Below are 27,519 nucleotides of genomic sequence, written 5' to 3' on the forward strand. Positions count from 1 at the left end.
TCTCCNGTTTTCGAGAAATACGAGACGACAAATTTGTTTTAATCGTTTTTATAACAATAGTTGATAAATAACTATGAGGTTACGGTTTCTCATTTTTATAATTGTATATTAAAAGAAGACAATAAATAATTAATAGACTAATTTAAATACTAATAATTTAACGTGCTTGAAATCATCTTCTTTTTTTTAATCCGAGAGAAGACTTGGTATCGTTTGTTTAGTTCCACTAGGCACTCTTATTTTTCTAAAGTCTTGATGTAAATAGCACCGAGCTCGAGATCAAAGACACAAATCTAGATTCATATCAATTAATAAGATAAAATTAATTTATTTCTAGACGAGTTTCATAAAAAATAAAAAAATTAAAAATTAAAATTAATTTAAGCTTTTGAAAGTGGGACTAAATAAACTTCTTTTAATCATTAAAAGTACGGAAAATGATACTTTTAACTTATTAATTTTTCGGTGGGAATTAGATACTTCTAGAAGAATTGATTCAGAAAGTTTCTTTTTTTTTTTTTTTCTGTCGAAGTTATTACAGACATTACTCAAATCAAGCCAATTACTTTATATATACTCGCATGTCAAGTCAGGAGTTGGTGTACTGAACCTAAAGATAGAAAAATCCAACCTTATATTAAGTAATTAAATAGCTATATCTCTTTCTCTTTCTCTCTCTACCTCTTAACTGTAGCTAAACGATAATTAACATCCACTACCTTAATGTTACTTTCAAACCCGAGATATAATTTCATGGTAACAGAAGATGTTAAAAACCTGTTAGAATGACTTTTCAAGTATTTAAACTACGATTTAAAGTCATTTCAAACATGTCCTAATGCACTAACTCATAACGGGTAAGTTACCTTACAATTTCAAATCGATTCAAATCGAACAAAGTATCCCGCCAGACCGCTGCTCGAAATATATCTTTGCCAAGCCTGTGGTGCTGTCCAGATGAGAATTTCTTTTACCAAACAGCATCATAAGGTTGCTGTATACAGTTAAAAAGGCAAAACCCATTGATGAAGCATGGTATAAAGATCACCCTACTGCTTTTATGAAAATCACCCATCAGTGGGCTATGGTTGTGTGCTCAAAAGTGAAAGGATCCTAGGCATTATAGAGCATAATTGGTAGAACAGGAATGAACTAGGTGCATTGCTGTTATGAGAAGGTGGGGAGAGCATATTTCAATCTAGAATGGGGTATCCGAAAAAGTAGACATTTAGACAAGCATATGAAAGAAAGTAGTGAAACTTTTCAATCGAAATGTTATTCTGTGTATTCCAATCAGCTTCGAACTATAATCAGGTAATGAAAACACAAAAAAAAAAATATCTATGAGAATCAAATTTAGTCCAATATCAGGATAGAAACAACAAAAAGAAGAAGAAAAGGAATTAATCACTGTACTGACATGGAAAAGTAGATGCCTCGACTCTTTTATACCTTCTAGATAAAAAAGAGGAACCTACAAACATGCTACTGATTGAAGTTCAGGTTGATCATCTTACTATTTTGATAGAATAGAAGTCTTGTGAGGATCGAGTTTACCGCGGTTTCACTGTAGCGATGCCTGATTAGAAAACATCGGGGTGGAAACGACCCGGAATGGAGCTACTTTGTTGAGCTTGCTTGAGATGCACCGTAAGTGCATAGTTATTCACCTAGTTCATTAAAAGATGCGAGAGATATCAGACTATAAGTATGCGTGAAACCATAAAGTATGGTGCTAATGATATTTTTTCATGAGAAATTATGTTTTTAGTAAGGAAGGAAGCAAGATCTTAGAGCATTTATGGAACCAACCTCAAGGGTTTTCAATTGTTCCTGGTATTGAGAGACTAATTCCTTAAGATGTTGCAACTCCTGGTTCCCGCCTTCGTATTCTTTCTGACGTTCGTGCTGGATTGAGACAGCTCGTTTGAGAATATTGTTTTCCTGAATAAGAGCTTCCACTTGTTCCCTAAGCATCTTGTTTTCCTAAAATTAGATAAACGAGATAAAAATCACGAACATTATAGTGGCAGATCATTGGTGCATAAACAAATAGCAGAAATTGTAGAAGTTCCAAAACCTGATGAAAGTTATTTGCTGCCTCTGCATTTGCACGGGCACAGATGGACTTTTCAAGAACCTCAAGAACTCTTGAAGCACGGCTTCGTGCATCATCCATGTTTGAGGCACTTGTCATTTCTCTCACAAAGAGATCCACCCATTCTGCCCCATTTGTGGGAAGATTCTCAGAAGCTGTTGCATTCTCAGAAATTGCAGCTTCTCCTTGCGGTTCTGCTTCTTCTTAAACGAAAAGATAAAATTCATTAGATGTATCTAACAACTGGATCTAAAGGCATCAGAAGAAGCTTGAAGATGAAATTGGCAAGCATCCTTCAAACTGTTTTTATTAATAATCTGTTTAAAATGCATTGGAGATTCCAATTTGAGGAGCAGAATATGCAAGCGCTTATACAGAATCTTTTGAATTGTTTAGGTTTTGACTTAAACTGAAGGTATCTCGTAGCCTCCATAAAATGCAACCAAGCAAACAGTTAAAGTTAGTATGGTCGTACATTGAGAGAATAGGTCAGTGTCTCTCAAAAGAAAAATCAACTCTAAAAGGCACAAATATGACGGGGGGGAAAGGATTTCTACTCAGGTAAACAAGGAATTAAGAGATCGACAAAGGGAATATTACAGTGTACTCTTCCCCATGGGCGTAAGCAGATAAGGAGTTGGCTCGATGCCAAATTCCGGGAGGAGGGACGAAACACCGAGTCGAAAGAAAGGATAATTACAAAAGGGAAGTTACAGAAAAGTTCTCCAATCCACTGAACTCAGAAACAATGAAACATCATATAGAAATCAATTTGTAGAAAAGGCTAAAAAAGAAATACATTCCTAAAATTGATTGGCAGCAAACTAACTTCCACCAAGAAACATCGAAGAACGTTTTCCATGAATGATGTTGGGAATGTCATTATTTACTCTAATTGCAAGAATCTGCCTCTGCTAAAAAGGATCTTAAACAAAAACCTTCTATATAAGACAACGTCATCAGAACTGATAAAGCTCTGCATGACATCACCAAGGTTGATCCTAGGCACTCTCTGATGCCAATCCAAGCTGACTTAAGTAAGTAACCAGACTTCCTCACCAGTCAATGTCCTAATGCCCTAAAAATGCTTAACTGGCCCATATTTTGGTAAGAAAATAGAAGATAACTTATTTCACACGGCTATTCTTGTGAGATGCCACATCGATTGGAGAGGGGAACAAAGCACTCTTTATAAAGGTGTGGAAATCTCTTCCTAGCAGATGCGTTTTAAAACCTTGAGGGGAAGCCCGGAAGGGAAAGTCCAAAGAGAATAATATCTACTAGCAGTGGGCTTTGGCTGTTACAAATGGTATCAGAGCCAGACACCGGACGAGTGCCAGCGTGGACGCTGGACCCCGAAAGGGGGTGGATTATGAGATCCCACATCAATTGGAGAGGGGAACAAAGCACCCTTTATAAGGGTGTGGTAAGCTCTCCCTAGCGGAGAAGCTCAGAAAGGAAAATCCAAAGAGGATACTATCTGCTAGTGGTGGGTTAGGCTGTTACAATTCTCTACGAGTTAGTTATAAATTTTGATGGAACTACTACTCCTAATCCAAGTCAAGTTGATTCGAGGTATAAAAATGATATCAAAAAGCCAGACTGCGTGGCAAATGAGACAAACCTAGCTTCACTAAGAAATGTAAAACAAAAACAAAATGCACAATCTGAGGATTGTTTGGTTTCCAGAAGTCCAAACTTGATGGAGCATAGAATTGAAACGCTTATATTTCAAAAATTTGTGTACGGTGTGTGCAAATGAATTTGATATAGAAGCTTGGTTCTACGTGAACCATGTTCGGTTCGTTGGCTACGTTACTAGTAAACTCACGATCCGTAGTTTGTGAAAAGCAAATCCATGTGCCAAATCTAAGTTTGACTTCTCAACTTCTGGTTAATCTAATCTAAACAGCAAGCCAAAGACCCCTGTTATGATTTTACACAATGAATCCCTATCATTCCTTCTCCTATGAAAAGTTTATCAAGAACATATAACACTTCAGAGTATGTCAAGAATTTCTCTAGTATTTATGCATCCATGAACAAAATATTGAAATCTCGTCTCGTGCACTCTCTCGCAGTCGTAAAATTGAAAATATTCCCTTACAGAGCATTGAGAATATAATTATTAAGTCCAAGATGCAGTTCAATAGAGATCAAATACAAACCTTGGGATTGAGGTTGAATATTTGTTTCCAAAGCTACATCGGAGGTGTTTGAAGCACTGCCCAAGTTTCTGTCATTATAACCCAAATGAAGCTGGTTCAAACTTCTAATGGCTAAATCGAGATCATCACCACATTCTTCAAGTACCCTCTCTAGAAGCTAGAATAACAATTTCAAAGCAATCAGTATGTATTCATGTATTCATTCCCTCGAATTATAAAGCAAAAAATCTTTCATCAGAAATGCCTTCAAACAAAATGATTAAAGCATTTCGAATTTATAATTCCTCATCCTAAACAGACCTGCTTATCCATATCAGGAAAATTTTCGCAAAGATAATCAACTAAATGAGCCGATTGTGAGGAGGACGTCTGGGGGAACGGAAACACAGATTGATTCGATGACCTCGGAGGCGAAAACCGCACAGGCGAAGAAGATGAACAACGAATTCTCTTAGAGACGGGATGCGGAGACTGGTCTTCAAATAAGGATCTCTTCCCGCACACGATGGCAGACATGTTTCAGCGCCGCTGCTCAGCCTCCTCTATTCTTTAAGTGCTCGATCCGCACCCAAACCTTCAATCAAATTCATGCAGCAAATCCACCGGATCCAAACTAAAACATCTTCAACAATATTCCCATTCAACAGAAAAAAAAAAAAACCCGCAGAGAAAACGATCGAATTAGGATAAAATCCTCAAGATCTCATCCACCAAAAACAAAATTAATTACAACAAACTCAATTCCAAGGGATTTCAGATGGAAAACGAATCAGGAAAGATAGAAATTCTTAGCATTTGAAGCTCTAAAACTTCGGCTCATCTTCGTTTATGCTACGAAGATTCCAATCGTCGTCTGCATATTCTCACCAACGAGATTAAAAGAACGAACAATTCAGAACCGACACGTCGTACGAAGAAAAAGAAGAAGGCCTTTGAAAATTTCTCCTTGACACGTGCTCGTTGTTTATTGGTTCATTTCACATTGTGGATGTTGCTTCATTCTTGTATGAATCTGAACGTCCGTTCTCTGCAGGACTGAAAAGAAAATGAATATAAATTATATAATTAATAATTAAGTAAATTCTATTACTTTATAAATTATATAATTAATAATTAAGTAAATTCTATTACTTTTTAATTAGGTCTTTTTTTTTAATATTATTGAATTCTAAATAAGCCTTTGGACTAGTTTAGGCCCAACCAAAGTTTGANAATCCTCAAGATCTCATCCACCAAAAACAAAATTAATTACAACAAACTCAATTCCAAGGGATTTCAGATGGAAAACGAATCAGGAAAGATAGAAATTCTTAGCATTTGAAGCTCTAAAACTTCGGCTCATCTTCGTTTATGCTACGAAGATTCCAATCGTCGTCTGCATATTCTCACCAACGAGATTAAAAGAACGAACAATTCAGAACCGACACGTCGTACGAAGAAAAAGAAGAAGGCCTTTGAAAATTTCTCCTTGACACGTGCTCGTTGTTTATTGGTTCATTTCACATTGTGGATGTTGCTTCATTCTTGTATGAATCTGAACGTCCGTTCTCTGCAGGACTGAAAAGAAAATGAATATAAATTATATAATTAATAATTAAGTAAATTCTATTACTTTATAAATTATATAATTAATAATTAAGTAAATTCTATTACTTTTTAATTAGGTCTTTTTTTTTAATATTATTGAATTCTAAATAAGCCTTTGGACTAGTTTAGGCCCAACCAAAGTTTGAGTTTCTTTAATATGACTATACTATGTACAAGTTAATTGTCCGTTTTAGCCCATTACCTACCGAGCGTTTTAGCCCATTACCTACCGAGCGTTTTAGCCCATTACCTACTGTCGTCAGTCTCAAGGTTTTAAAACGCATGTGCTAGGGAGAGGTTTCCACGTCCTTATAAAGAATGTTTCATTCTTTTTTTCCAACCAATGTGGGATCTCACAATCCGACCCCCTTAGGGGCCTAACGTCCTCGCTAGCACACTGCCTGTTGTCTGGCTCTCATACCATTTAAAACAGCTCAAGCCCACCTCTAACAAATATTATCTGCTTTATCCAGTTACGCTAGTGAAAAGGTTTCCACGCCCTTATAAGGAATGTTTCATTCTTCTTTCCAACTAATGTAGGATCTCACAATCCGCGACCCTCTTAGGGGCCCAACGTCCTCGCTAGTACACCGCTTGGTGTCTGGCTCTCATACTATTTATAACAACCCAAGCCCACCCATAACCGATATTGTCTGCTTTATCCTGTTACACCAGTGAAAAGTTTCCACGCCCTTATAAGAAATGCTTCATTCTTCTTTCCAACTAATGTGGGATCTCACAATCCGATCCTCTTAGGGGCCCAACGTCCTCGCTAGTACACCACTTGACGTCCGACTCTCATGCCATTTAAAACAGCCCAAGTCCACCCCTAATAGATATTGTCTGTTTTATCCCGTTAGCTATCGTCATCAACCTCATAATTTTAAAACTATATGTCAGGAAGAGGTTTTCACGCTCTTATAATGAATGTTTCGTTTCTCTCTCCAACCAATGTGGATCTCACTTACATGATCATACGTAATCATGAAGCTTATTCATAAGGTAAATGATACAATTACCATAACAATTTAATAATACATGAATAAATTTGGCAGCTGACAAGCAAGCAGAAGTGAGCACAATCTTGTTCTTATTTCCCATTGAGCTTGCAATACGCATATACGCAAGATCCCATAAACCCAAGTGACTGTCCAACAACATTGAGCTAAGAACACACCACCAAAAGAAAGCTTGTCAAGTTAAAAAAAGAACCAAAAAATGCATAACAAAAACTTCTAGCTAAAGAGATTGGCTTACGAAATCGTAGGGAAGACCTCCGAATAGAAACCACCCGATCCCAATCGTGAACACGTCCTATTATTGAACGAGCACAAAAATTAAGAATCTCGAGTTCTTAGTGCCAGTTTGGAATAACTTTTCAAAAAAGTCATTTCAAACCGACCCGATACAAGCGTGAAGAAAAAAAATGAATAAACCGTTCATAAACTAAACAAATTTCAACTTTTTTACTCTGGAACGGGAACAGAGTATTTTGTGTGAAAATTCTCTTATCATTAGTATAGAGAAGGAACTCGGGAGTACCTAATTTCAAAAATATTCTAAGTGTTAGCTTAAGAACGTGTAGAAATTAAGCACGACTCACCTTCAAATTACCGCAAACGGTTTGTGTGAGCGCTGAATTGAGAGTTGTATTTAGAAATACATAGTAGTTGATCGAGAAAGCCATTATACAGGAGAGAAGCATCACAAGCTGCAAGCATTTAATGGAGGTAAGAAATTAAGAACTAATTGTAACAGACACAACAACGAGATTTGAATGTATGACCTTAAAAGAAGCCGTACATGTCAATTATAACTGAATTATACATAAACTATTTGAGGTGATCTCGAAAATTTATGAAGCGGAGGAAAGAGACGGTCAACCTTCTTGTAGTTTTTTTATGGGTTGTTACCTCGGGTCACCTTCATTACCGGCTAGGTTAGATTGACCCGACACTAAAAAATATAGGCTTAAAACTCAATTTTGGCCTAAATCCAAAAGACACTGTTTGAGTATTGGTCAGATCGATCCCATCTTCAATAACCAAACCCATAACCTAACTCTTGGCTTAGCTCATTATCAAAGTTTGGATCGGTTAAACTTTTGACTTTCGGACAAGATTGGATATTTGCATGTCTGGACATAAAAGAAGCGGTACATGCCATTTATGTCATTTATAACTGTTGTATTTTTTGTTGTTATCCCGGGATCACCTTCATTACTAATCGAGTTAGATTGACCCGACACTAAAAAATGCAGGCTCAAAACTCGGTTTTGGCCCAAATCCAATGCACTTAAAGACACTGTTTAAGTCTTGGTCAGGTCGGTCCAATCTTTAATAACTTAACCCATGATCTAACTTTTGGTTTAGCTCATTATCAAAATTTGAATCGATCAAACGTTTAACGTTGAGTCAATATTAGATCGAGTTGAGCAAGACGATATGAACACATACCAGGAAGCCAAAGGAAAATATGTAAGGAAAATTTAATGTCGTTTCGATGTCTCCCTTGATCGTAATCCATAATAGCAAAAAAGGCCCACATATTACCCCTACAAATATAAAGAAAACATTTTCATAGCCAACTCAAGACACGACCGAAAATCCAAAAGCTTCCTCTTACCATTGCACCACATGAGGCCAAACGTATTCAGACCACTCGATTTCCCTGTAAATTATCGATCATAAGCCAATTTAAATATAGCTCAGTTGCTCGTTAATTTATTAATGGGTGCATTAGAAACGACTTCTAAGTACAAATAAAATAATAAAAACTCATTTCGAATAAACCCCATATCTTTAACCAAACGATTAGACGTTCAAATCCCGACACTCACGAAAAAAGAAAAGTGATTATTACCGATACGAGCGATAGAAGCAAGATATACAGCGGTAGATATATTTGCCAGGAAGACTACACCATAGGCGTAGATGTCAAATGACAAATCTCCAGCTCCAGCTACAATTGCACCGAGTATAATCATCCCCACGCTGATCAATTCCCGATTTATCAGATAGGGAATGAATTAGCATCCCATATATAAGAAAATAAGAAATATCTAATAGATTCATGAACATTTTAATTTTTTTTATTTACATTAACATTTATTTTATAAAATTTAAAAATAATTATATGAAAATTATGATTATTATTTAACATATTTTAAACTAAAATGGTATAAAATCCAAAATAAAAAAAAATATATATCCACCAAACATGCTTACCTGGCAACGACAAACGATGAATGGGTCTGACCTGTCAACACGTACTCAGCAATCATTGTAAATGCTACGGTAGTTCTCCTCAACGTTGTATACATGGGAACATTGATCCCACGAACGGATTCCATTGTCACAAGCTTTTATCAAGGAAAACGGCGTTATTACATTTTGGGAAAGGTTCTAATTTTGGTAATATTCTTATACCATGTGATACAATACCATGTAAAGCAAATATGATATGGCTAGAGGAAGTGTTTGAACCAATGTCTTATATGGTACCAAGATTATCGACCTTCCAGAACCGACGCCTTCAGGGTCGTTTACCGTGAAAGAGATGATCTTCCAATGACGCAATGCGTATAGAAGTGAGCACGAACATATAATCTGAAGAAAACCGACCAGTGTAATTAGCTAAATGAATGAAAATAAATGATGAAAGCTTTCTGAGAATTGGAAGTGGGACCCGAATTCTTTGGGTACGTGAACCCCTAATTCACTCGACACGAAAACTCTATTACCTGAAAAAGAGTGATGACATTGACACAGGGAAACCTGTACGAAGAAAGAGCGGCTTTGTTGAACATGAGCAACAGAACTGCAGGGTGGTTAGCGACACAATATCACGGTAGGTATTAGTTCATGCAAAGAAGACATATATACTCGGCCATAGGTATCATTATCTAATCTATCAGATTAAGCTCCGTTCGATAATCATTTAAGTTTTCATTCTTGGAAACGGAGTAAGTGATCATGTCGAATAAAACATACTGGAAGGACTCGTATTGGTCTGTGAGGATAGTTTTCATTCTTAGAAACGAGGTGGAAGTAACCAGATCATGTCGTGGTGGATGCAAATGAATGTTGGTACATAGATATCGAATCTAGATTCTGAATCTTAGACATGGGGCGTCACATTTATAGTAAACTTTTCAACTTTTTTCTCGACACTGACACGAGAATTTTTATCACAATGGTATTCCACTAAAAATGGCTTTCATCTTCCAAGACCCATGACTTCCTCGCTCTCTCTATCGTCCCATCGGGTTTAAATATAAAATTTTTAAATCGCCAATGAATTCAAAAGTTTAAGTGGGTCGTTTATGATATGTCGGAACTTTCCAAAAAAACATATTCGTTCATGATTGATAATTAGGAGCTAGCTAACTCGAACGTTTAAGTTGATGGGTCACCGTAAATCTAAACATATCAGTATTCAATATTCTAATTGGCTAGTGGGTTCGGAGATATGGGAACTTAAAAGTTTAAGTGGATGGTTTACGATATGGAAATCGTATTCATGAGATAAATATTAAGTAGGACGGGGAAAGACGAACCAGCAGAAGCCATATAAGAAACGGCGGCATAAGCTCCTCTCTTAGTCATGGCGGATGCAGCTTTCCGGTCATCATCTTCTCCATCCTTCTGCACCACTGGCAGCAGCGCCGTCTCAGCTCTCTCGGACGCCATGGCTTCTCAACTTCTTTTCTTGCTCCTCTCAAATGGCGTCTTTAAAGCGTTCAACACTTGGTCTGTGGAATCCATGAATGCATGCATTTTATTTATTTTCCTTCCAATTTTGGGATCTTTGTTCTTTGGTTAAATATAAAAAATAGTATTTCCATATTTGCTCCTTTCAAAATTAAATTTAAATCATTTTTCTATTTTAGAATTATTTAATCTTTTTTAATAAGTGTTTTCTGATGCGCTAATTTAGAGAAGGATCGTGGGTTTATAATCAAATAATATTATCTCTATTGTTCTGAGGCTTTTTGGGAAGCCCAAATCAAAGTCGTGAGAGCTTATATTTAAAGTGGACAATATCATACCATTGTCGAGAGTCGTGATTTGTGATGTCCCACATTGGTTGGGGAGGAGAACAAACTACCATTTATAAGGGAACAAACCTTCCTCTAGCAGACGCGTTTTAAATCCTCGAGGGGAAGTCCGAAAGGGAAAGCCCCAAAAGGACAATATCTGCTAGCGGTGGGCCTGGGTCGTTGCAAATGGTATCAGAGCTAAACACCGGACGATGTGTCAACCTTCTCGCTGGCCCCAAAGGGGGTGGATTTGGGGGCGGTCTCACAGGGGCGGTCCCACATCGATTGGAGGAAGGAAAGAGTGCCAACGAGGACGCTGGCCCCGAAGGGGGTGGATTGTGATGTCTCACATTGGTTGGGGAGAACAAACTACCATTTATCAGGGTGTGGAAACTTTCCCCTAGCAGACGTGTTTTAAAGCCTTAAGGGGAAGCCCGAAAGGAAAAGCCAAAATAGGACACTATCTGCTAGCGGTGGGCGTGAGTCGTTACATGATTCCTAACATGGTATCAGAGTCATGCCCTAAAGTTAGCTTTTATTCAGAATCGTCTCAGTTCATCCATGTTCCTTCATTTACTCGAGTGTCACATTTTATATATGTCAGATGCCTACCTATTAGATAAAAAATGAAATATTATGGGAAGTAGTTATAGACAATTTAAATTAAAAATAATATATTTTTTAACTTGCCATTTTAATTTTTGTATTTGCAAATATACCCAAAATTGAGTAATAATTGAATAATGATAAAGATGCCTTTCATAATTTTCTTTAATACAATAATGACAAGATAAAATAATAATAATAATAATTATCACTGAAAAGCATGCTTTAGCAAATACATTTAATAGCCGATAATTATAAGACCGTTAATACTAGCATTATGTTCCAATTTATGCCTATATGTAATAATTTAGAACTTACATTCAGTATAAAATTTTGTAATAAATGATATTAGAGCCGGACACTAGGCAATGTGATATGAACCACAACTAAGCAATTTTCATATCTCAAGGTCCACTTACAAAGATGAGAGCCAAGAATCTACAACAAATCTTGTACACTTATATTCAAGCTATGGTGAGCTCATCAATAAATTATATAAGACGTTGGAGACCTTCCTTATATGTTTTGCAAAGTTGAGTTTCATGAAAGAAATGCATTAAATGCACTATAAGTTACATTTAATGAACTCAGCTAAATTTATGGCACTAGTCCAAGGATGAAAGCACGTTTCATTGCACTATTTAATTATAATTTAAATATTTGTTTGTTTTTCATATAGAAGTTAAGGTTTTATGATAACGTACCTAGGTTATCGTATTCCACGGTTAACTAGCCATTTCAATATGGAGGTTAGGGGTATTTCTCATTTAATTTAGGAGTTATGTGTCATATAGGTTAAGGTTGTAAAAACTATATAAAGTATTCTCTTCGATCATAGACATCACATTTTGAAATTAAAAAAACAATAAAATTTTAATTTTTTAGCTTTGTTAGAGCTAAGATTTTCTTTGTAAATTATTGTGTTTAGAACTTGGATCCTAGAGTCATTCAGGTGGTATTGATCAAACCTCTTGTGGAGTGATTCGAATCACGAGTTTATAAACGAGTTTTATTTACTCTTGATCTTGATCATCAAGGTAATTCGTTCCATACTTTCCCTTGGGTTGATTCCATATCACAATGTGCCAGCGAGGAGATTGAGTTTGAAGTTTGTAGAAATGATCAGGAAGTACTCCCCACGATTCCGATCCAGAGTATGTGCCTATCCACCCACGAAAGGGGTGGACACGAGGCAGTGTGCCAGCAAAAACGGTTGTAAGGTTCCATATTGGATGAGAAGGAGAACGAAACATTATTTACAAAGGTGTGGAAACCTTTCTATAGGATACACGTTTTAAATACGGGAGAGAAAGCCTAGGAGGGAGAGCACAAAGACGACAATATCTATTAATAGTGGGTTTGAGCGATTATAATTTAGTCTCTAAACTTTACAACCGAACAATTTTATTTATTTTCAAAAAAAGCATAAGATTGTTTTCTACAAATATTAAATTGCTACAGATTTTAAAATAAAATTAACAAATTATTACATGTCTAAATTAATAAAAAATAATAAATACGGAGACTAAATTAGTAAATTATGTAAATTTATTAATTAAGGTTATTTTAGAGGTAAAAAAAAAAAAAAAATCGTAGAGGACACGTGTCAAATAGGCAAGTCGTCAAAGAAAAAAAAAATCGAAAATAATAAACGAAGATAAACTCGTTTAAGTGGGTCCCATCGAAACTGCTCCTCTCTAAGATTGCATACCGGGTACCGACGACGCCTTAGCCTCTAAGGAAGCGAGAAAAAAAAAAAAAGAAAAAAAGAAAGAAATAAAGAAAACAAACCAGAAGAAAAGCAAAACGAAGAAAAGCAAAGAATAGCGAGAGCCATAGGCAGAGCCGCTATCTGAAAGTCGATGCAATAGCAACTGCTTCTCCGACGACGATGATAGAAACCGACCTTCACGATTTGTCTGACGATGCCGATTACGCAGCCTCACAGCAGCAAGTATGTCGGAATTGATTGTTTTTGTTCATTTCGCGGTTCAATTTCTTCTGCCACACTCTATTATTTTGCATCGATGGATTAAATTCATCAGATCGTGTCATTTCTCGGTTTGATTTTGTTTTTCTGAATTTTAGGGTTCCGGAAGCATTATGCGGACCGATAGCGGTCGAGGAAGCTCATCGAGCGAACCTGAAGAAACGGAAGTTGTTTATTCTAAAGAAAATGTGACAATTCATCCTACGCAGTTTGCATCTGAAAGGATTAGTGGAAGATTGAGGTTGATCAAGCAAGGATCGTGTCTGTTCATTGTAAGCATGTCTGATCGGTACTTCTTGATTTGGATACAGAAATCTGTATTTTGATTTTCGTTCATTACTGGATATGCACCTTGTGTTGACTCGGAATCTGTGTTGTTGTATTTAATCGCAGACGTGGATTCCTTACAAAGGACAAAACTCAAATGCAAAATTATCGGAGAGAGGTAGTTGGCTTTGGAATTGTAATCGAAATCGAAATTTGTATTACTGATTGTGTGCTTAATTGTAGATAAGAATCTTTACACCATCAGAGCAGTGCCGTTCACTGAAGTCAGGTCTATCCGTCGCCATACTCCAGCATTTGGCTGGCAGTACATTATTGTGGTATTGTCGTCAGGTAACCATATTTGTGCTTTCCTTCCTTTTTCTAAGTGCGCTGTCCATTCATATATTATTGTCGAATTACCAGTTTCTCTGGGATGCAAGTTTAAAGTGTTCCTGAACTAACATTGTCAATTGGTGCGGTAAACTCAGATGCCTTTTCAAGTAATATTTGTTCTAGCTTCAATGTTTATCTATCTATGCTAAAACAGCTGTATCAACTTTGGTGAATCTATATTTTCCTAAATATTACTATCCAGAGTTTTTGACATGAAATACTAGATTAGCAGCTCTAGCATGGATTCTCAACTTATAAAGAGAAAGAACTCAAGAAAAAAAACTAGAAGATTCCATAGAAGTCCACAATTAGTTCCATTTCTTCATTTACCGTCAGGTCTTTCTTCTTGTGTCTTAAAAGGAAGAAAAAAGAAGAAAAGGGAAGAAAAAGGAAGAAAAGGGAAGAAAATAAAGTCTAGAAACCCCAATCATTTATTGCAGAGGAGAAGCAAAAAATATGTAACTTAAAATATCTTGGAAGCTTTACTTCAGAAAAAATGAATAAATTAAGAATGGAAGACACATTGTTTTGCAAGTCTGAGTTTATTATTGCAACTGAATCTGTTTGGAGAAGTAAAAAGTTTTCACAAACTAATTTTTCTTGTCTTTTCAAAATGTCTAGCTTTCAGAACATGAAAATTTTTACAATTTTAGGAGTTTTCAAAATGTTTAGGTCAATGGTTTAAACTTCTCAAATTTTTACATTTGAAATTTTTATAAAAGGTTTGTTAATTTCTTTTTTTTACACAAAACTGATGCGTCTATCGTTAAAATATATTTAGTAGGCAGTTATGCCACATGGATATGTGACTTGATATAAATGAATTTTGTCAATCATTGGGTTGGTTTTTGCTGAGGGGCAGGTTGAATTTTATGTGTCAAATAGTATCCAAGTGACATCTTCACATGCCTAAATATGTCGATAAAGCAAGAATTTAATGATTTTTCAACTATATGTTAACAAATTTTAACTTCTTTGTGGAAAGACCTAATTGAGAAATTTTAGTATACTAACAGTAAAAATGAAATTTGCCTGTAAGAGTACGGACTATGGAAAGAGGGGAACAAGATGTGATTCGGTTTTCTTTAATTCTTTTAGTTGGAGCAAATTCTCAAAATCCTTCAAGGACTAAAGTCTCACTAACCCCTTTTTAATATGAAACGAAATCATTTTATTGATTGGATGAACATACAAAAAGAAAAAGCTATCCCATTGGGATATAAGAGAAGAAGATAAACTATAGTTACTAAAGGGTGAACACTTTTTACACCAAAAAAGATGCACAAAAATATGATAGAGGGGAGAAGGGCTTGGAAGTTTTGTTCCTTGTCATTTAAGTTAAGTCAAAGGGTCTTCTTCTCTTTCTTGAAAGGATGCCAGTAAGATTGAAAGATAGAAAATCTCTCACGCTATTTTGGAAAACAGAACCCCAACCAAAAGTCCTTTCAAAAGGAAATCCAGAAGGCTCTTGCCATAGGACACATTAAAAAACGTTCTGTTGGTCTCTTCATCCAATTTGCTAAGGATACAACAGCTGGGGGATAAATGAATCTAGAGGAACCTTGTCTGCAACTTGTCAAAAGTGTTTACAAGAATTTTTTTACTTTATTTGGTTAACCTTATAGCTATTTAACATAATTCTTTTGTAATTCACTGTGGATTTTTGGAAGTACTTTCTTCCTTTTTGTAAATTTCATTCATTGGAGAAATTCTTACTTGTTTTCCACAAAACCAAAAGACTAGGGACCATTCTATGTATTTAGCATTTTTTTTCCCAATCTAGATAGTTCTACAAAAGGTACTAGAGTTTGGTGGATCCACTGAACAAATTATCAGATAGATTCATATTACCATTTCTTTAATGATAATTTATTTCAAAACATGTAACCATGACAATTCTTATTTCTTCTCCAAAAAACTAAAAGAATAGGGATCATCTTGTAGATTTAGCATTTTTTTTTTCCAACTAAAAGAATGGTTCTAGAGAAAGGTATTGATGGATCTACTCAACAAAATGTCAGATAGATTCATATAACCATTTCTGTAATGATATTCCATTTCATATAACAATGTTTTTTTGTGGACAAACTAAAAAGTATATTATTCGGTTTATTTCAAAATAGAATTGTACTGTCAATGGAGTTTCTTTATGTTTCTTAAATTGGCTTAGTTAGAATTTTCCATAAAGTTTTCTTATGCTGCAGTCTTGAATGTTCTTTCAGTAAATGAATCATGCTGCTACTATTACATGTTATACCTAATTGTTAATCACATCTCATCTTTTGTGTCCCAAATCTCTCATCATGTTATAATTCTATCTGCTCATGGTTGGAATGATTTGCAGGACTTGCGTTTCCACCTCTTTATTTTTACAATGGAGGAGTTCGGGAGTTTCTTGCTACTGTAAAGCAACATGTTTTTCTTGTGAGGTTTGTTCTTGTAATTTGTACCATTAATTTCTTTCTTTCATTTATCCTCTTAGAAAAAGGGGAAAAAAACGCAGCAGGAATATGGCACTTATGAAGCTATAAAACTAAGAGTTCAGACAAATATAACATTTGCATGTATGCATATTGGTGCTTGTTTTTAGATATTTAGCATTGGATTAACACTGAAAAAGTTACGAGAAGGTTAAAGAACTAGGCATCCAGGATTTCATACAGCAGATAACCTATGCACGGATGCCAATTGGTGTGTGTTTTTGGTTGATTAGCATTTGATTAACTGGGAAAAATTCACGGGAGGGTTAAAGGAGAGTTATGCATTTTTCTGACACCTAAGCCCTTGGACAATTAGAAAAACTATCCCATTGATTGAAAAAAAGCTCCTTTGCTGCTCCTTGGATAATCAAAGACTGGTTGAAACTATGTAATACGAGTCTCCAACTCTTGCTGTTGTGATGACAATTATGAATTGGTGGTCTTGTTTTTCATGTCTTCCTACAAAGCTCACATCTTGAAGGTCTAAGGAAAAGTGTTTTCGACAAAATGGAAGAGAATTTTAGGGGAGAGTAGATAGAGGAGATGGGCAGGAGGAGGCCACCATCAGAAACTTTTCCAGTGAAAGCTTTATTTATGTAAAAGTATCTTGCATGTTATTTTCTATACGCTCCTTTGTTTTTTTTTTTTCCTTTTCGCTGGTTGGAGTGTAAATGTTTTTTAAAATATGTAGTTTAGTATTAATCTCCTCTACTTCTTGGTTTCACTTCGAGATTCTTTATGATTAAATTAACTTTGTACTCTTAGTCGGATCCTATTTTGCAAGTTTTCTAATTTTCAGCACATATGCAGGTCTGAAGAAGATTCAAATACGTTCCTTGTGAATGATTTTCAGAATCCTCTTCAGGTACTCGTATCTTTCTCATCTATTGACAATTTCCATGGTTGTTTGCCGTTTATTCATATCCTTTTCATTTCTAAGTATATATGGGTCCTATCTTTTTGTTCTCTTCAAGTTTTCAAATTTAATGGCATTTTCTTCTTTATATTAGTTCTTTACGTTCTAATCATCCAAGTATACTGATCCAATTTGCTTTCATCTGTAGAGAACTTTGTCTTCTTTGGAGCTGCCAAGGACTGGTCCGATAGCCAGTGGACCAGTTTCATCCATTTCACTTGATGAGTCTCCATCAAGTGCAGACAAGAGGGCTGGTGAAGATTTTTATGATGAAGGATCCCGAATTTCACGGTACAGTGGTAAGCAAAGACCAAAGTTTCATGATCCAGCACGTGACCTCCCAATACAAATTCTGGAAAAATTTTCTCTTGTCACCAAATTTGCACGAGAAACAACTTCACAACTATTTCGTGAAAATCATAACAATGGATTTAGTGCTCCAGAGATGAGAATCCAAGATCAATCTTCTGTTGATTCACCTCAAAGACCATCCAATGGTTTAGAAAAAGTTCCTAATGTCAGTCCTGTTGTCGAAGATCCTATTCAGGTGAGGAGAATTTGTTTCAACTGTAATTTCATTTGAACTTTTCTCTTTTTTCTTCTGTGTGTGGTAGAATGTAAAGGATCAGGTTCCTTTTATCAGAATGTAGCTATCTAGTTGCTTTCCAAGGTGGGTGGGTATTGGCTTGTGGAAATTCTTTTAGGTACGAGGTTCAAAGGAAAAGCTAACATCCTTTAGAACCCACTAGGTTTGAGCTCTTCTTTGGAAAACTTGGAAATATAGAAATCTGAAGATTTTTTATAAGATGCTTTAGAATCAAATATTGATTCGATTTTTGTTTGTAGCGTACGATGCATGGTGGTGTTCAAACCACAAGGACAACTATTTTGTGAATACTACCTTTGCATGTTATTAGCAATTTGGTGGCCTTCCCTTTATAATTGTTGGCAGGCTAGAAAACAAGTTGTATTGCACTTGTTCTTTGTTGCATAGGTAGTACCAATCTAGAGAGAAAGCGAGGTGGGGAAGTCTCTTCTAAATTATATTATTTGTGTAAAGTCCTACATGTGAGATTTCTCAAAGAAATTAATTAACTACTTTTAGGTGCATTTGCAATTAGATTTATCCAAGTAAATGACATTGGAACTCATGCTAGTCGTGGGAGGGATATAACAAATGGTGCATGTCACAAGGGCGTTTTGCGAAATGCGAAACATGGCGAGGTTTGGATCATGCCGAGGTGAGCATACAAAGTGGGAACTAAGGTGTGTGCGAGCATACCTTTGGGAAATGCTGGAAGGTGGTCAGCACTCCACGGTCATGAGTATGACATGGTCAGCACGTAGTGTCATGGGCAAAAACTCACCACTAAATTTTTGTCCTCTGTAAGACCTTAGAGGCTTACCCTTAGTCAGCCTACTACTTGCCTAGGACTCTCAAGACGAACTTAAAAAAAAGGACGTAACCCACTTGCACAATAACACCACACAATGGCGAAAGGAGAATTTCCCAATTTTTCTTCTCCCAATGCTTACAAACAAGAGAAGCATTGTGTGTGAGTAGGATGCTTCCATAAGTTGGAGCTATCCCCTCTTATACTACATTCCTTCAACCAATTCCCCAAGCTCTTAGGGTGGTTGGAGACTAAGCACATACATGGACATGACGACACATCCATTTTTAAAAAATGTAGGACACAGACATGTAGGGGACACATTATTTTTAAAATTCGCATGTGATGAAGAATAATCGGGAGGAGGCTTACAATCTATGTGCGAACTGTTGAGCTAGTCAATTATGAGCAGATAAGCTTCCCAACATGTTGCAACCGAGCAACTATCTGCTTTCAAACAAACTAAGCTCGAATTTCGAGTCAATTTGACGTTAAAAAGATGGAAGGGACAACAAATATAAAATGATGCACAAAACCTCTTTTAATACCTCCTGACATGATTGTTAAAAAAAACTATATCTTTACGGAGCAGGGTTTATTAATTCCAATTTAATGCCTCAAAACATAAATGGTCATTATGGAGGGATTCTCACATAATGCCAGGATGCAGGTTTTCTAACCATTTGAGAAGTGTATAAAATCATAGTCTTTTACCAATGTGTTTTTTTTTTTTTTTTTTTTTTTTTTTNTTCTGGATAGGATATAAGGAATTATGATTAACAGTAAGAAAATCTATACTTTCTGAGTTTTATTTTTGGTCACCTTGTCAAGTTTCCTTCATAGAGTCACGATATTTTATAAGGTTTTTGATCTCAGCTATTTTATTTCATTCATTTTTTTTGTCGAGATGATCTCAGGTGTTATAAGGTCAAGTTTGTCTTGTGGATTTAGTTAACTTACTCTGGACACCAGTAATTAGTTATGAGATTATGGTGTTGCTGCAATCGCCTTGTTTTTATTCTAGTTTGAGTTCTGTACCTCATCAAATAGTGAAATAGTTAAGATAGTTAAGATAGTTAAGTTACTATAAACATATGCAACTATGAGCAAATGTTATTGCTTTCATTTAATTATTTATAGTTTAGAGTGACTTTAGGATTAAATATTATTATATTATGCATCTAGAATCACAAGCTTTTTATTCCTTTGGCAGTTTGATAAAATGACCCTAGTGTGGGGAAAGCCTCGACAACCTCCTCTGGGATCTGAAGAGGTAAATATATTTTTCATTCTTTCTTTATTTCTTTGTTGAAGTTGAGATAGTAATAGAATTAAGATCATGTTTCATTTTGTGGTCTTGTTAAAATCACTCAGACCGTCCTCAATCCTCTGAAGATGAGTTAATAATACACTTATCATCATGTTTCATAGAGACAAATCTCATTGGGAATGAAACATACAAAATGGGGAGTTCCCCAAGGTCGAATGAAGTTATGAGAAGGTTTTTAGTTCAGAACAGTTGTAGGAAGGAATAATTACCGAACTTTTTACAGACAGGACTCCAACTCCAGCGGAGGCTATAATCATTATTGTCCCAAAACTGACCGAATTCTGAGTATGATTTCTGTTTATCTTACCAAGGCTCAAAAGGTTATCTGACTGCTGCATTCAGCTAGAAATTATATCTCTCTTTTTTAAAAAAAGAATTGAAATTTGAAAGAAATCTCTTACATTAGATTAAAATTCATTTAGGCAGAGAAAATTTTTGTTCATTTGAAAAAAAAAAAGGACGATTCAATTTTGTTAGCCTATGCATAATCCTCTTTTCTACCAATTGACTACCTCCTATCAACATTTCTAAATAACGAAGTGGCCAGCAGCCAGTGATGCAACTCAAACTCAATGCCTGCTCCTGTGCATCATAATAAATAATAATATTGCTTGCTTATTGGGCTGTTGGTGCCCCCACAAAAATAGTAATAATAAGTCATACTATTGTAGATTTAGATAGGGTTTAGCTTGGGCCTTGAGGTGGAGATTAGTTTGAGAAGGTTAATTACTCTAGCAAGTTTATCGAGATTTCCTTTGGTCTGTGGAGAATATGAGAAACCGTTTGCAAATTGGAGGTTGTTAATGTTTTAAGATCCCATTGTGAAGACCTTTAAGAGAACCGAGAGGGTACTATGAAAGATTTTTTAAGAAGGGGCCACTTGTAGTGGACTTTTTCAGAGTGTAAATGGTCCTCCTCTAAGAGAAAAATTAGGCTTGTTTTGAGGTGTAGAATAGGCAGAGGGGGAGGTGATTCAAGTAGATTCAACGGTGAGATTGGCTTTCTTGACAGTGGCAAAAGTAGTGATTTGTCGACATGGTTCACCTGAATAGAAGACTACAACCCTTTGATAAGGAGGTATTAGGAGGATGAGTCCTTATCCTTCCCAATTTTGAAGTGTCAAGAGCCCCGTAATATTGCTCCAACATTTGAGGAGGAAGGTTCAAGTTTGGTAGTGGATCATCACTCGATCGAAAAGCTAAAAAAGACTGGGATGCTCAACAATATACCTTTAAGGGATCCCTTGGCTATTGTTGTTACCAGTTTGAGCAGGGGATACAACGAGTTGAGTTTGATTGTTGAGATTTCTTCCTATCCAATTCTAGGGGTGTTCTTGAAAGGCCCTGCTATTAGTGTATGCACCTCTTCTTCTTTTTAATTTTCTCCTTCCTTTCTGAGGTTAAAAAGGTCAGGATTGAAGTTATTCGTGGGGGTGGAGCTCCTTTGGATACTTACCTCATCCCTTTTATCCTTTTTTTCCCAACCCTTTCCCACTTTCTAGAAGTGCTTTGCCTTCTCATGTGATGAGCTTGGAGGGGATTCTAGCTCAGTGCAAGCAACTTGGCCTTGGGTTGAGGGTAGAGGTGGAGTAGTTTAGTTGTTAGCGGATGAGGTGGGTGTGAGAGTTCCTATTCACGTACCTTCTTCCATTGGGGTTCTGTTCAACTAGGGTTTCCTTGGGCAGTGATCATCCTTTTGTTTCATGCTAGCGGTGAATGCAAATAGTGCCAACAGTTGGTACCTCCCGGTGCCTAATTCCATCATTTCTTCCAGAGTTCCCTTGTGGAGGTGAACCTAGTCCGAAAGTTGATTGTCTTTTGGCCCAATTGAAAAATTGGACTACTAGTGAATCTAAAACGGGAGGGAAAAGAAGGATAAGGAGCTTAAGAAATTGGAGTGTTCGGTTAATTTTGAGGACCATCTTCTATAAGATTTTTCGTTTGTTTCACCCTTTGGAGTTAGTTTTTTAGAACCTTTGTGGGTGGATATGGACCGGAAGAGAAGGTGTTGTTCCATGATTGAGGATGCTCCTAAACTCTCCTTTTTTGTAACGGAGAGAAAGTTTTGTGGCAGGCTTTTCTCATCATTTTGTGAGGCATTTAGCTGGATAGGAATAGTAGAATAGCGTTTGAGAGGTCTGATGAGGAGCTTTGGTAGTTGGGTAGTTGTAACTTGTCTCCTTGGGCGTCAATCTAACTTTTTGTAATTTCCAACTTGATCACATTCTTTTGGACTGGGGTTTGTATTTGTAATTAGTTTGGGGCTTTTGTTGATGGACTTGTTTTTTTGTTTGTCTGGGTTACATTCTTTCATTTCTCTTGAAAGTTCAGTTTCTTATATATATATATTAGAAAAAAAACAGAGATTATATTGCATCCATGTACTTGCAACAGGATATATGTTTGACCATACATGGTTTTTTATTTTTAGTGGGCCACTTTCTTGGATGCTGAGGGACGAGTTCTGGATTCAAAATCCTTGAGAAAGAGAATCTTTTATGGGGGTGTAGAGCATAATCTACGTAAAGAGGTATGTCTTCTATGAAGGTAGTGAAGTTCTGTATCAACGAGTATATTCTTCTTTGTAATTTTTTCTTTCTAATTACAGTTAATTGAATTTGGTCTATGATCAACTTTTTGAAGGACTTCATAGTCCTCCGTTTATTTTTCTTTATTTCTTTCTTTTAATTATAATCTTTTAAATGAAGCTTTTGTTTCTTGTCAATAATATAAATAAAATATAGGTATGGGCTTTCTTGTTGGGATACCACGCTTATGATTCCACGTATGCTGAGAGGGAATATCTTCAATCCATGAAAAGATCCGAGTATTTGACAATAAAGAACCAGTGGCAGGTTTATGATAAACCCTCTCCTTATTTCTTTTTTCTTTTCGTTTTCTACTGAAGCTAGAAGGCTACATGAAATTGATAACTGTATTCTTCAGAGCAGTCGTTTGTGAACGATCTTATCACCACAGTTTCAATTATCCCAAAATAAAGTACATATCCAATTTCAATGATTAAATGAAATGTACAAACGGGTAAAATTTATCCATAGAGATTACAGAAAAAAAAAAAAAAAAAAAAAAAAAAAAAAAAAAAAAAAAAAAAAAAAAAAAAANTTGTAAAATAAAGAAATTATCCTTTCTCCCTTGACCCGCTAAGTGAAGTGTATCTCTGTACTATATTTCTTTTTCTTGCAGAGTATTTCCCCGGAGCAGGCAAAAAGATTTACAAAATTTAAAGAGAGGAAAGGCCTTATTGAAAAAGATGTGGTAGGTGTATTAAATTGATATACTTTGTTTTTCTTAATTGGTTATTAATTAAATTTGATTTTTTCCATTTCTAAGTATTTCTTTTTAATCTTTTCCCAAGGTGAGGACAGACCGATCACTTTCTTTCTTTGATGGGGATGAAAACCCTAATGTGAAGCTTCTTCACGATATTTTATTGACCTACTCATTTTATAATTTCGATCTTGGATACTGTCAGGTATTTCTTTTTCCCTTTGCCTTATAGTTATAGTTCAGGCATCAAGGACATTACTTGTGCTTGAACTTACCTTTTCCTTGAACCAAACTACTAGGGTTTAAGGAAGAGTTTAAATTTCAAGTTCACATTGCTTGTGCTGCCTAACTGTAATATGTCTGCATATGAAGTCGTTAGATCTAGGTCTGAATTCTAAATGTTGGCAAGGATATAACTAGGATTTTTGAAGTTTAGGTGCTTCCTAAATTCTATCATCTATGTGGCTATAAATATGTGATGTCTAGGAGACTAAGACTATTCTGATACCTAGTTCCGAGAATTCTGATAAAATGTAGAGGAAAGGTTATTATATCATATGCAAAAGTAGGTTAGAGCTGGTGTTGGAGTGAACTTGTTTTTGTTGCTTTCTCTTGTTGGCTGCTATTGTTTGCAGGCTTCTTTATGCTGTTATTTCGCATTTCTTAGAGCTGATTTTCTTAAGCCAGTTAGAGAGCTAGAGGACGTATTATTTATTAATAGTCCTGTCTAAGGGCATTGGCATTGTCGCAAGTACATGTGTGAAATAGAGAATTAAACTTCCTAGATGGAGGTGTAAGTTATAAAGTCAAACAGTTGCATCGTCTTAGGAACTAGATCAAATATAAAGAAAAGAATGAAACAGTGGAAATGGTAACTTCTGGATTTCATGCACTGGAATTCTTAGGAACCTTGAAATGGAAAGTACTCAACAGAATTCAAATAAATTTCACAAACCTTGATGTTCTAAATTTCTACCTTCCATGTCTTTTAACTGGGTTTTTCATTATACTTGGAATACATTGTGTTTTTGTTAACTGGAAAATAAAATGGGATCTTACAACAAGGGTATCTTGGTTTAAGACTCTTCTCATAGTACCCAAAAGTGGTTATCGTTCTTTGGTATGCAAAAGTTCTATCAGACTTTTTAAATGGACCTATTCAACCTTTGTATATTTTATTTTGAATCGTTTATCCTGGAATTAATATGTAAGACTTGTTTATGTTGTCCATTTAACAACGATCATCAAATTGTAATGTATGGAAGTTATATCATTTTTATTTATTGACATTTGAAGAGATTTTTTTTCAGTTTTGTATACACCAGGAAGATGGAAGCTTGTTTTAGTTGTGTTTTTTTTTTGCACCTTTTTTCATGTATTAAAATTGCTTTGGCGAATTATTCTGTAGTACTGTGTCAATTTCCATGTCCAAAGCTTTTGTTAAATCAAATGGCCACAGATCAAATTCCATTGGTTCAACTACTTTGAACTGTTGCTGATTTTACAGTGATAATTTACAGGGTATGAGTGATTTTCTTTCACCAATATTGTTCGTTCTGGGTGATGAGTCGGAGTCATTTTGGTGTTTTGTTGCTCTAATGGAACGCCTTGGACCAAATTTTAATCGTGATCAGACTGGCATGCATTGTCAACTTTTTGCAATTTCCAAGGTTCCCACCTCCCCCTACGTGTACTTCATTGCATGCGCATGCAAATTGCATTCACGCTGTCTATATATATAATGGTTAGGAAAAATATTGCGCTATAAAGTTGCTTGGTTTTCATCAAAACAAACAAATAAATAAAGTTTCTTGATTTTTATTTGTTATTTAAATTTTAAGTAAACGGTTTCCTGTTGGTACATGGTTTTAGTGGAGAAATGTGCATGCGTTTTTATTTGTTGTCGATAAAGGAAGTTGAGACAACACGATGTGTAGCCCTTGGTGTATGTTTTGATGCCCTCCTTTTGTTTTTATACGTTGTCAAATGTTTATGTCAATGGAAGAGCTCTTTTAATCTTCTTGTTTGAGATTTCTTTCGCTTATCTGGATCTCCCTTTTCATTACTTTTTATTTTATTTTATTGGAACTTTCTTGGTTTCTGTAAAAACACATTGAGTTTTTAGTCTTTATGAGATTTTTTATTGCTCAATAGTTGGTCATGTTGTTGTAAATGAAATAGAAAAACAATAAAATAAGCATAAGAATCTTCTCTTTTTTATGTAGCATTAACATTTCATCTTCTGAATAAAGCTTCATTACATAATTTATTCATTGTTCATTATTTATTTTCAAAATTTTATTTACGAATATTTGACTTTATTTAATAAGAAATGTTAATAGTTTTTTTTATTTTTTTTTTACAATGCAACGATATGTTTAAATTTTGTCATTTTCTTTCCTAATTCCTTCTGCTATGTCTTTGGCAGCTGGTAGAGTTGTTAGATACCCCATTGCATAACTACTTCAGCCAGCATGATTGCTTGAATTATTTCTTTTGCTTCCGCTGGGTTCTCATACAGTTCAAAAGGTCAGGCTCATATCACCTATGTTTACTTTTTTATTTTTCCTTTTTAGACGGGAAACTTGGTTATATTCTTACCCGGATCAGTTTTTTTCTAAATCGTTGTACAGTTATATCTCCACTATCCTCACATTTGTTGTTTGCCTGCCATTAGTATCTGTCCAGCATCTGTTTAGTTGGCCCTAACAGGCCATCCTGCCTGACGTGCCAAGAAGTGATTGCATAGTTTGGTTAAAGAATTGTCCCAGTAGTACTTAGAAAACCAAGTTTGACAACATTTTTGTTAAAAAGTTTCTTCTCTATTCTCCATTCTTCGTTTGAAGAATTTGAAAATATTTGATCAAAGAGCATAATGGTATTTGTAATAAGAGATAGATTCCAGACCCCTAAGGAGTTTTTTTTTTAGTCGGCAACATTCTGTAGGCAATTCATAGAATGGAAACGGACAGGGCCTATTCTTACTTGATTAAACTACCCCTGAATGTCAGCATCTTAAATATATTCGATTTATCAGATTTAACTGAATCTCATGCTACAAATTCTCTGCTCGTGATTTAGCTGACATCCTTCTTAGGGAAGGCCAAGCCACCACTTTGTATCATGGGCTAATTTCATACTTCTAAAATTTCTTTGAGTTGTACCATGTGCAGGTGTTGTATTATCATTTTAATAGTTCTATATCTCATTTTGTGGGAAAACACTTCTATTGGTAGTGAATTAGTTTCTCGTGTGTTCTTTCTCTTAATTATCTTGCTAATATGTTCCTTGTTCACATACAGAGAATTTGAATACGAAAAGGTCATGCATCTATGGGAGGTATTGTGGACTCATTATCTGTCTGAGCACCTGCATCTGTACATATGTGTTGCAATCTTGAAGCGCTACCGTAACAAGATAATGGGGGAGCAAATGGACTTCGACACACTCTTGAAGTTTATCAATGAATTGAGTGGTCACATTGACCTTGATGCCGCCATCAGGGATGCAGAGGCTTTATGTGTGTGTGCGGGAGAGAATGGTGCTGCTAACATCCCTCCTGGAACCCCTCCCTCATTGCCTCTTGATGATGGTTCATATTACATTCAACAAGATGAAGTCCTGTAGAGATATTCATTCCGTTCCTTGTTGCTTAACAAGCCCTGGTAGTCCAATATATTGGAAAACAGAGAATCGCATATCTGTTAAATAGCTTAATTTTGTAGGAAAGTGTGGATTTCAAAATTTCCGGTGGTATTAATCTATCATATTATATAAATGTTCCATGATATCTGATGGGCAGGCTTTCATATTATTGTTCATTCAACTTTCCCAAGGAAATGCACCAAAGCATTTTACCTAAACTGGATAAGTCGTCCTGTGTTCCCCAACATTTTACCACTTTCCTTGTTTTATACTTGTATTGGAAATAATGATATCTAGAATATGAAGATTGTGTTCAA

General features: G+C 35.7%; 3 protein-coding genes across 5 annotated transcripts; 1 reads left to right on the plus strand and 2 right to left on the minus strand.

Annotated features, from left to right (window-relative positions):
* Positions 1-1,241: 1,241 nt before the first annotated feature.
* LOC111805913 lies at positions 1,242-5,161 on the minus strand. 3 transcript variants are annotated; one of them, XM_023691207.1, is made up of 5 exons: positions 4,567-5,161; positions 4,267-4,423; positions 2,081-2,292; positions 1,813-1,986; positions 1,242-1,670 (listed from the first exon to the last, which is right to left on the minus strand). In XM_023691207.1, exons 1-5 carry the CDS (start codon positions 4,780-4,782, stop codon positions 1,584-1,586), a joined length of 846 nt encoding a protein of 281 aa, XP_023546975.1. In that variant the 5' UTR covers positions 4,783-5,161; the 3' UTR covers positions 1,242-1,583. The 3 variants fall into 3 exon arrangements, with proteins under 3 accessions (XP_023546975.1, XP_023546974.1, XP_023546973.1); XM_023691206.1 differs by having other exon boundaries at positions 2,081-2,298; XM_023691205.1 differs by having other exon boundaries at positions 2,081-2,301.
* A 1,759-nt stretch (positions 5,162-6,920) lies between these two features.
* Positions 6,921-10,544, minus strand: LOC111806006 (nucleotide-sugar uncharacterized transporter 3-like). The gene is made up of 10 exons (XM_023691325.1): positions 10,412-10,544; positions 9,596-9,672; positions 9,297-9,461; positions 9,081-9,214; positions 8,716-8,846; positions 8,479-8,523; positions 8,310-8,407; positions 7,457-7,564; positions 7,111-7,167; positions 6,921-7,018 (listed from the first exon to the last, which is right to left on the minus strand). Exons 1-10 carry the CDS (start codon positions 10,542-10,544, stop codon positions 6,944-6,946), a joined length of 1,023 nt encoding a protein of 340 aa, XP_023547093.1. The 3' UTR covers positions 6,921-6,943.
* Positions 10,545-13,268: 2,724 nt separating this feature from the next.
* LOC111805246 (TBC1 domain family member 15) lies at positions 13,269-27,371 on the plus strand. Its single transcript, XM_023690221.1, has 15 exons — positions 13,269-13,454; positions 13,589-13,762; positions 13,884-13,935; positions 14,001-14,108; positions 16,495-16,579; positions 17,441-17,495; positions 17,695-18,093; positions 20,154-20,213; positions 22,701-22,799; positions 23,014-23,124; positions 23,474-23,545; positions 23,646-23,762; positions 25,078-25,227; positions 25,986-26,086; positions 26,860-27,371. Exons 1-15 carry the CDS (start codon positions 13,392-13,394, stop codon positions 27,182-27,184), a joined length of 1,971 nt encoding a protein of 656 aa, XP_023545989.1. The 5' UTR covers positions 13,269-13,391; the 3' UTR covers positions 27,185-27,371.
* The last annotated feature ends 148 nt before the right edge of the window (positions 27,372-27,519 follow it).

Source organism: Cucurbita pepo, chromosome LG11, assembly GCF_002806865.2.
Source record: "Cucurbita pepo subsp. pepo cultivar mu-cu-16 chromosome LG11, ASM280686v2, whole genome shotgun sequence".
NCBI lineage: Eukaryota > Viridiplantae > Streptophyta > Magnoliopsida > Cucurbitales > Cucurbitaceae > Cucurbita > Cucurbita pepo.

Coding starts and splice junctions, on each gene's coding strand:
- LOC111805913 (XM_023691205.1), bottom strand. CDS start 4,782: ATGTCTGCCATCGTGTGCGGGAAGAGATCCTTATTTGAAGACCAGTCT. Junction 2,302..4,266: donor TATTCAACCTCAATCCCAAG/GTTTGTATTTGA, acceptor TTTTCGTTTAAG/AAGAAGCAGAACCGCAAGGA. Junction 1,671..1,812: donor AACAATTGAAAACCCTTGAG/GTTGGTTCCATA, acceptor TTAATGAACTAG/GTGAATAACTATGCACTTAC.
- LOC111806006 (XM_023691325.1), bottom strand. CDS start 10,544: ATGGCGTCCGAGAGAGCTGAGACGGCGCTGCTGCCAGTGGTGCAGAAG. Junction 9,673..10,411: donor TTCTTATATGGCTTCTGCTG/GTTCGTCTTTCC, acceptor ACCACCCTGCAG/TTCTGTTGCTCATGTTCAAC. Junction 8,847..9,080: donor TCATCGTTTGTCGTTGCCAG/GTAAGCATGTTT, acceptor GGAATTGATCAG/CGTGGGGATGATTATACTCG.
- LOC111805246 (XM_023690221.1), top strand. CDS start 13,392: ATGATAGAAACCGACCTTCACGATTTGTCTGACGATGCCGATTACGCA. Junction 25,228..25,985: donor AACTTTTTGCAATTTCCAAG/GTTCCCACCTCC, acceptor TGTCTTTGGCAG/CTGGTAGAGTTGTTAGATAC. Junction 26,087..26,859: donor GTTCTCATACAGTTCAAAAG/GTCAGGCTCATA, acceptor GTTCACATACAG/AGAATTTGAATACGAAAAGG.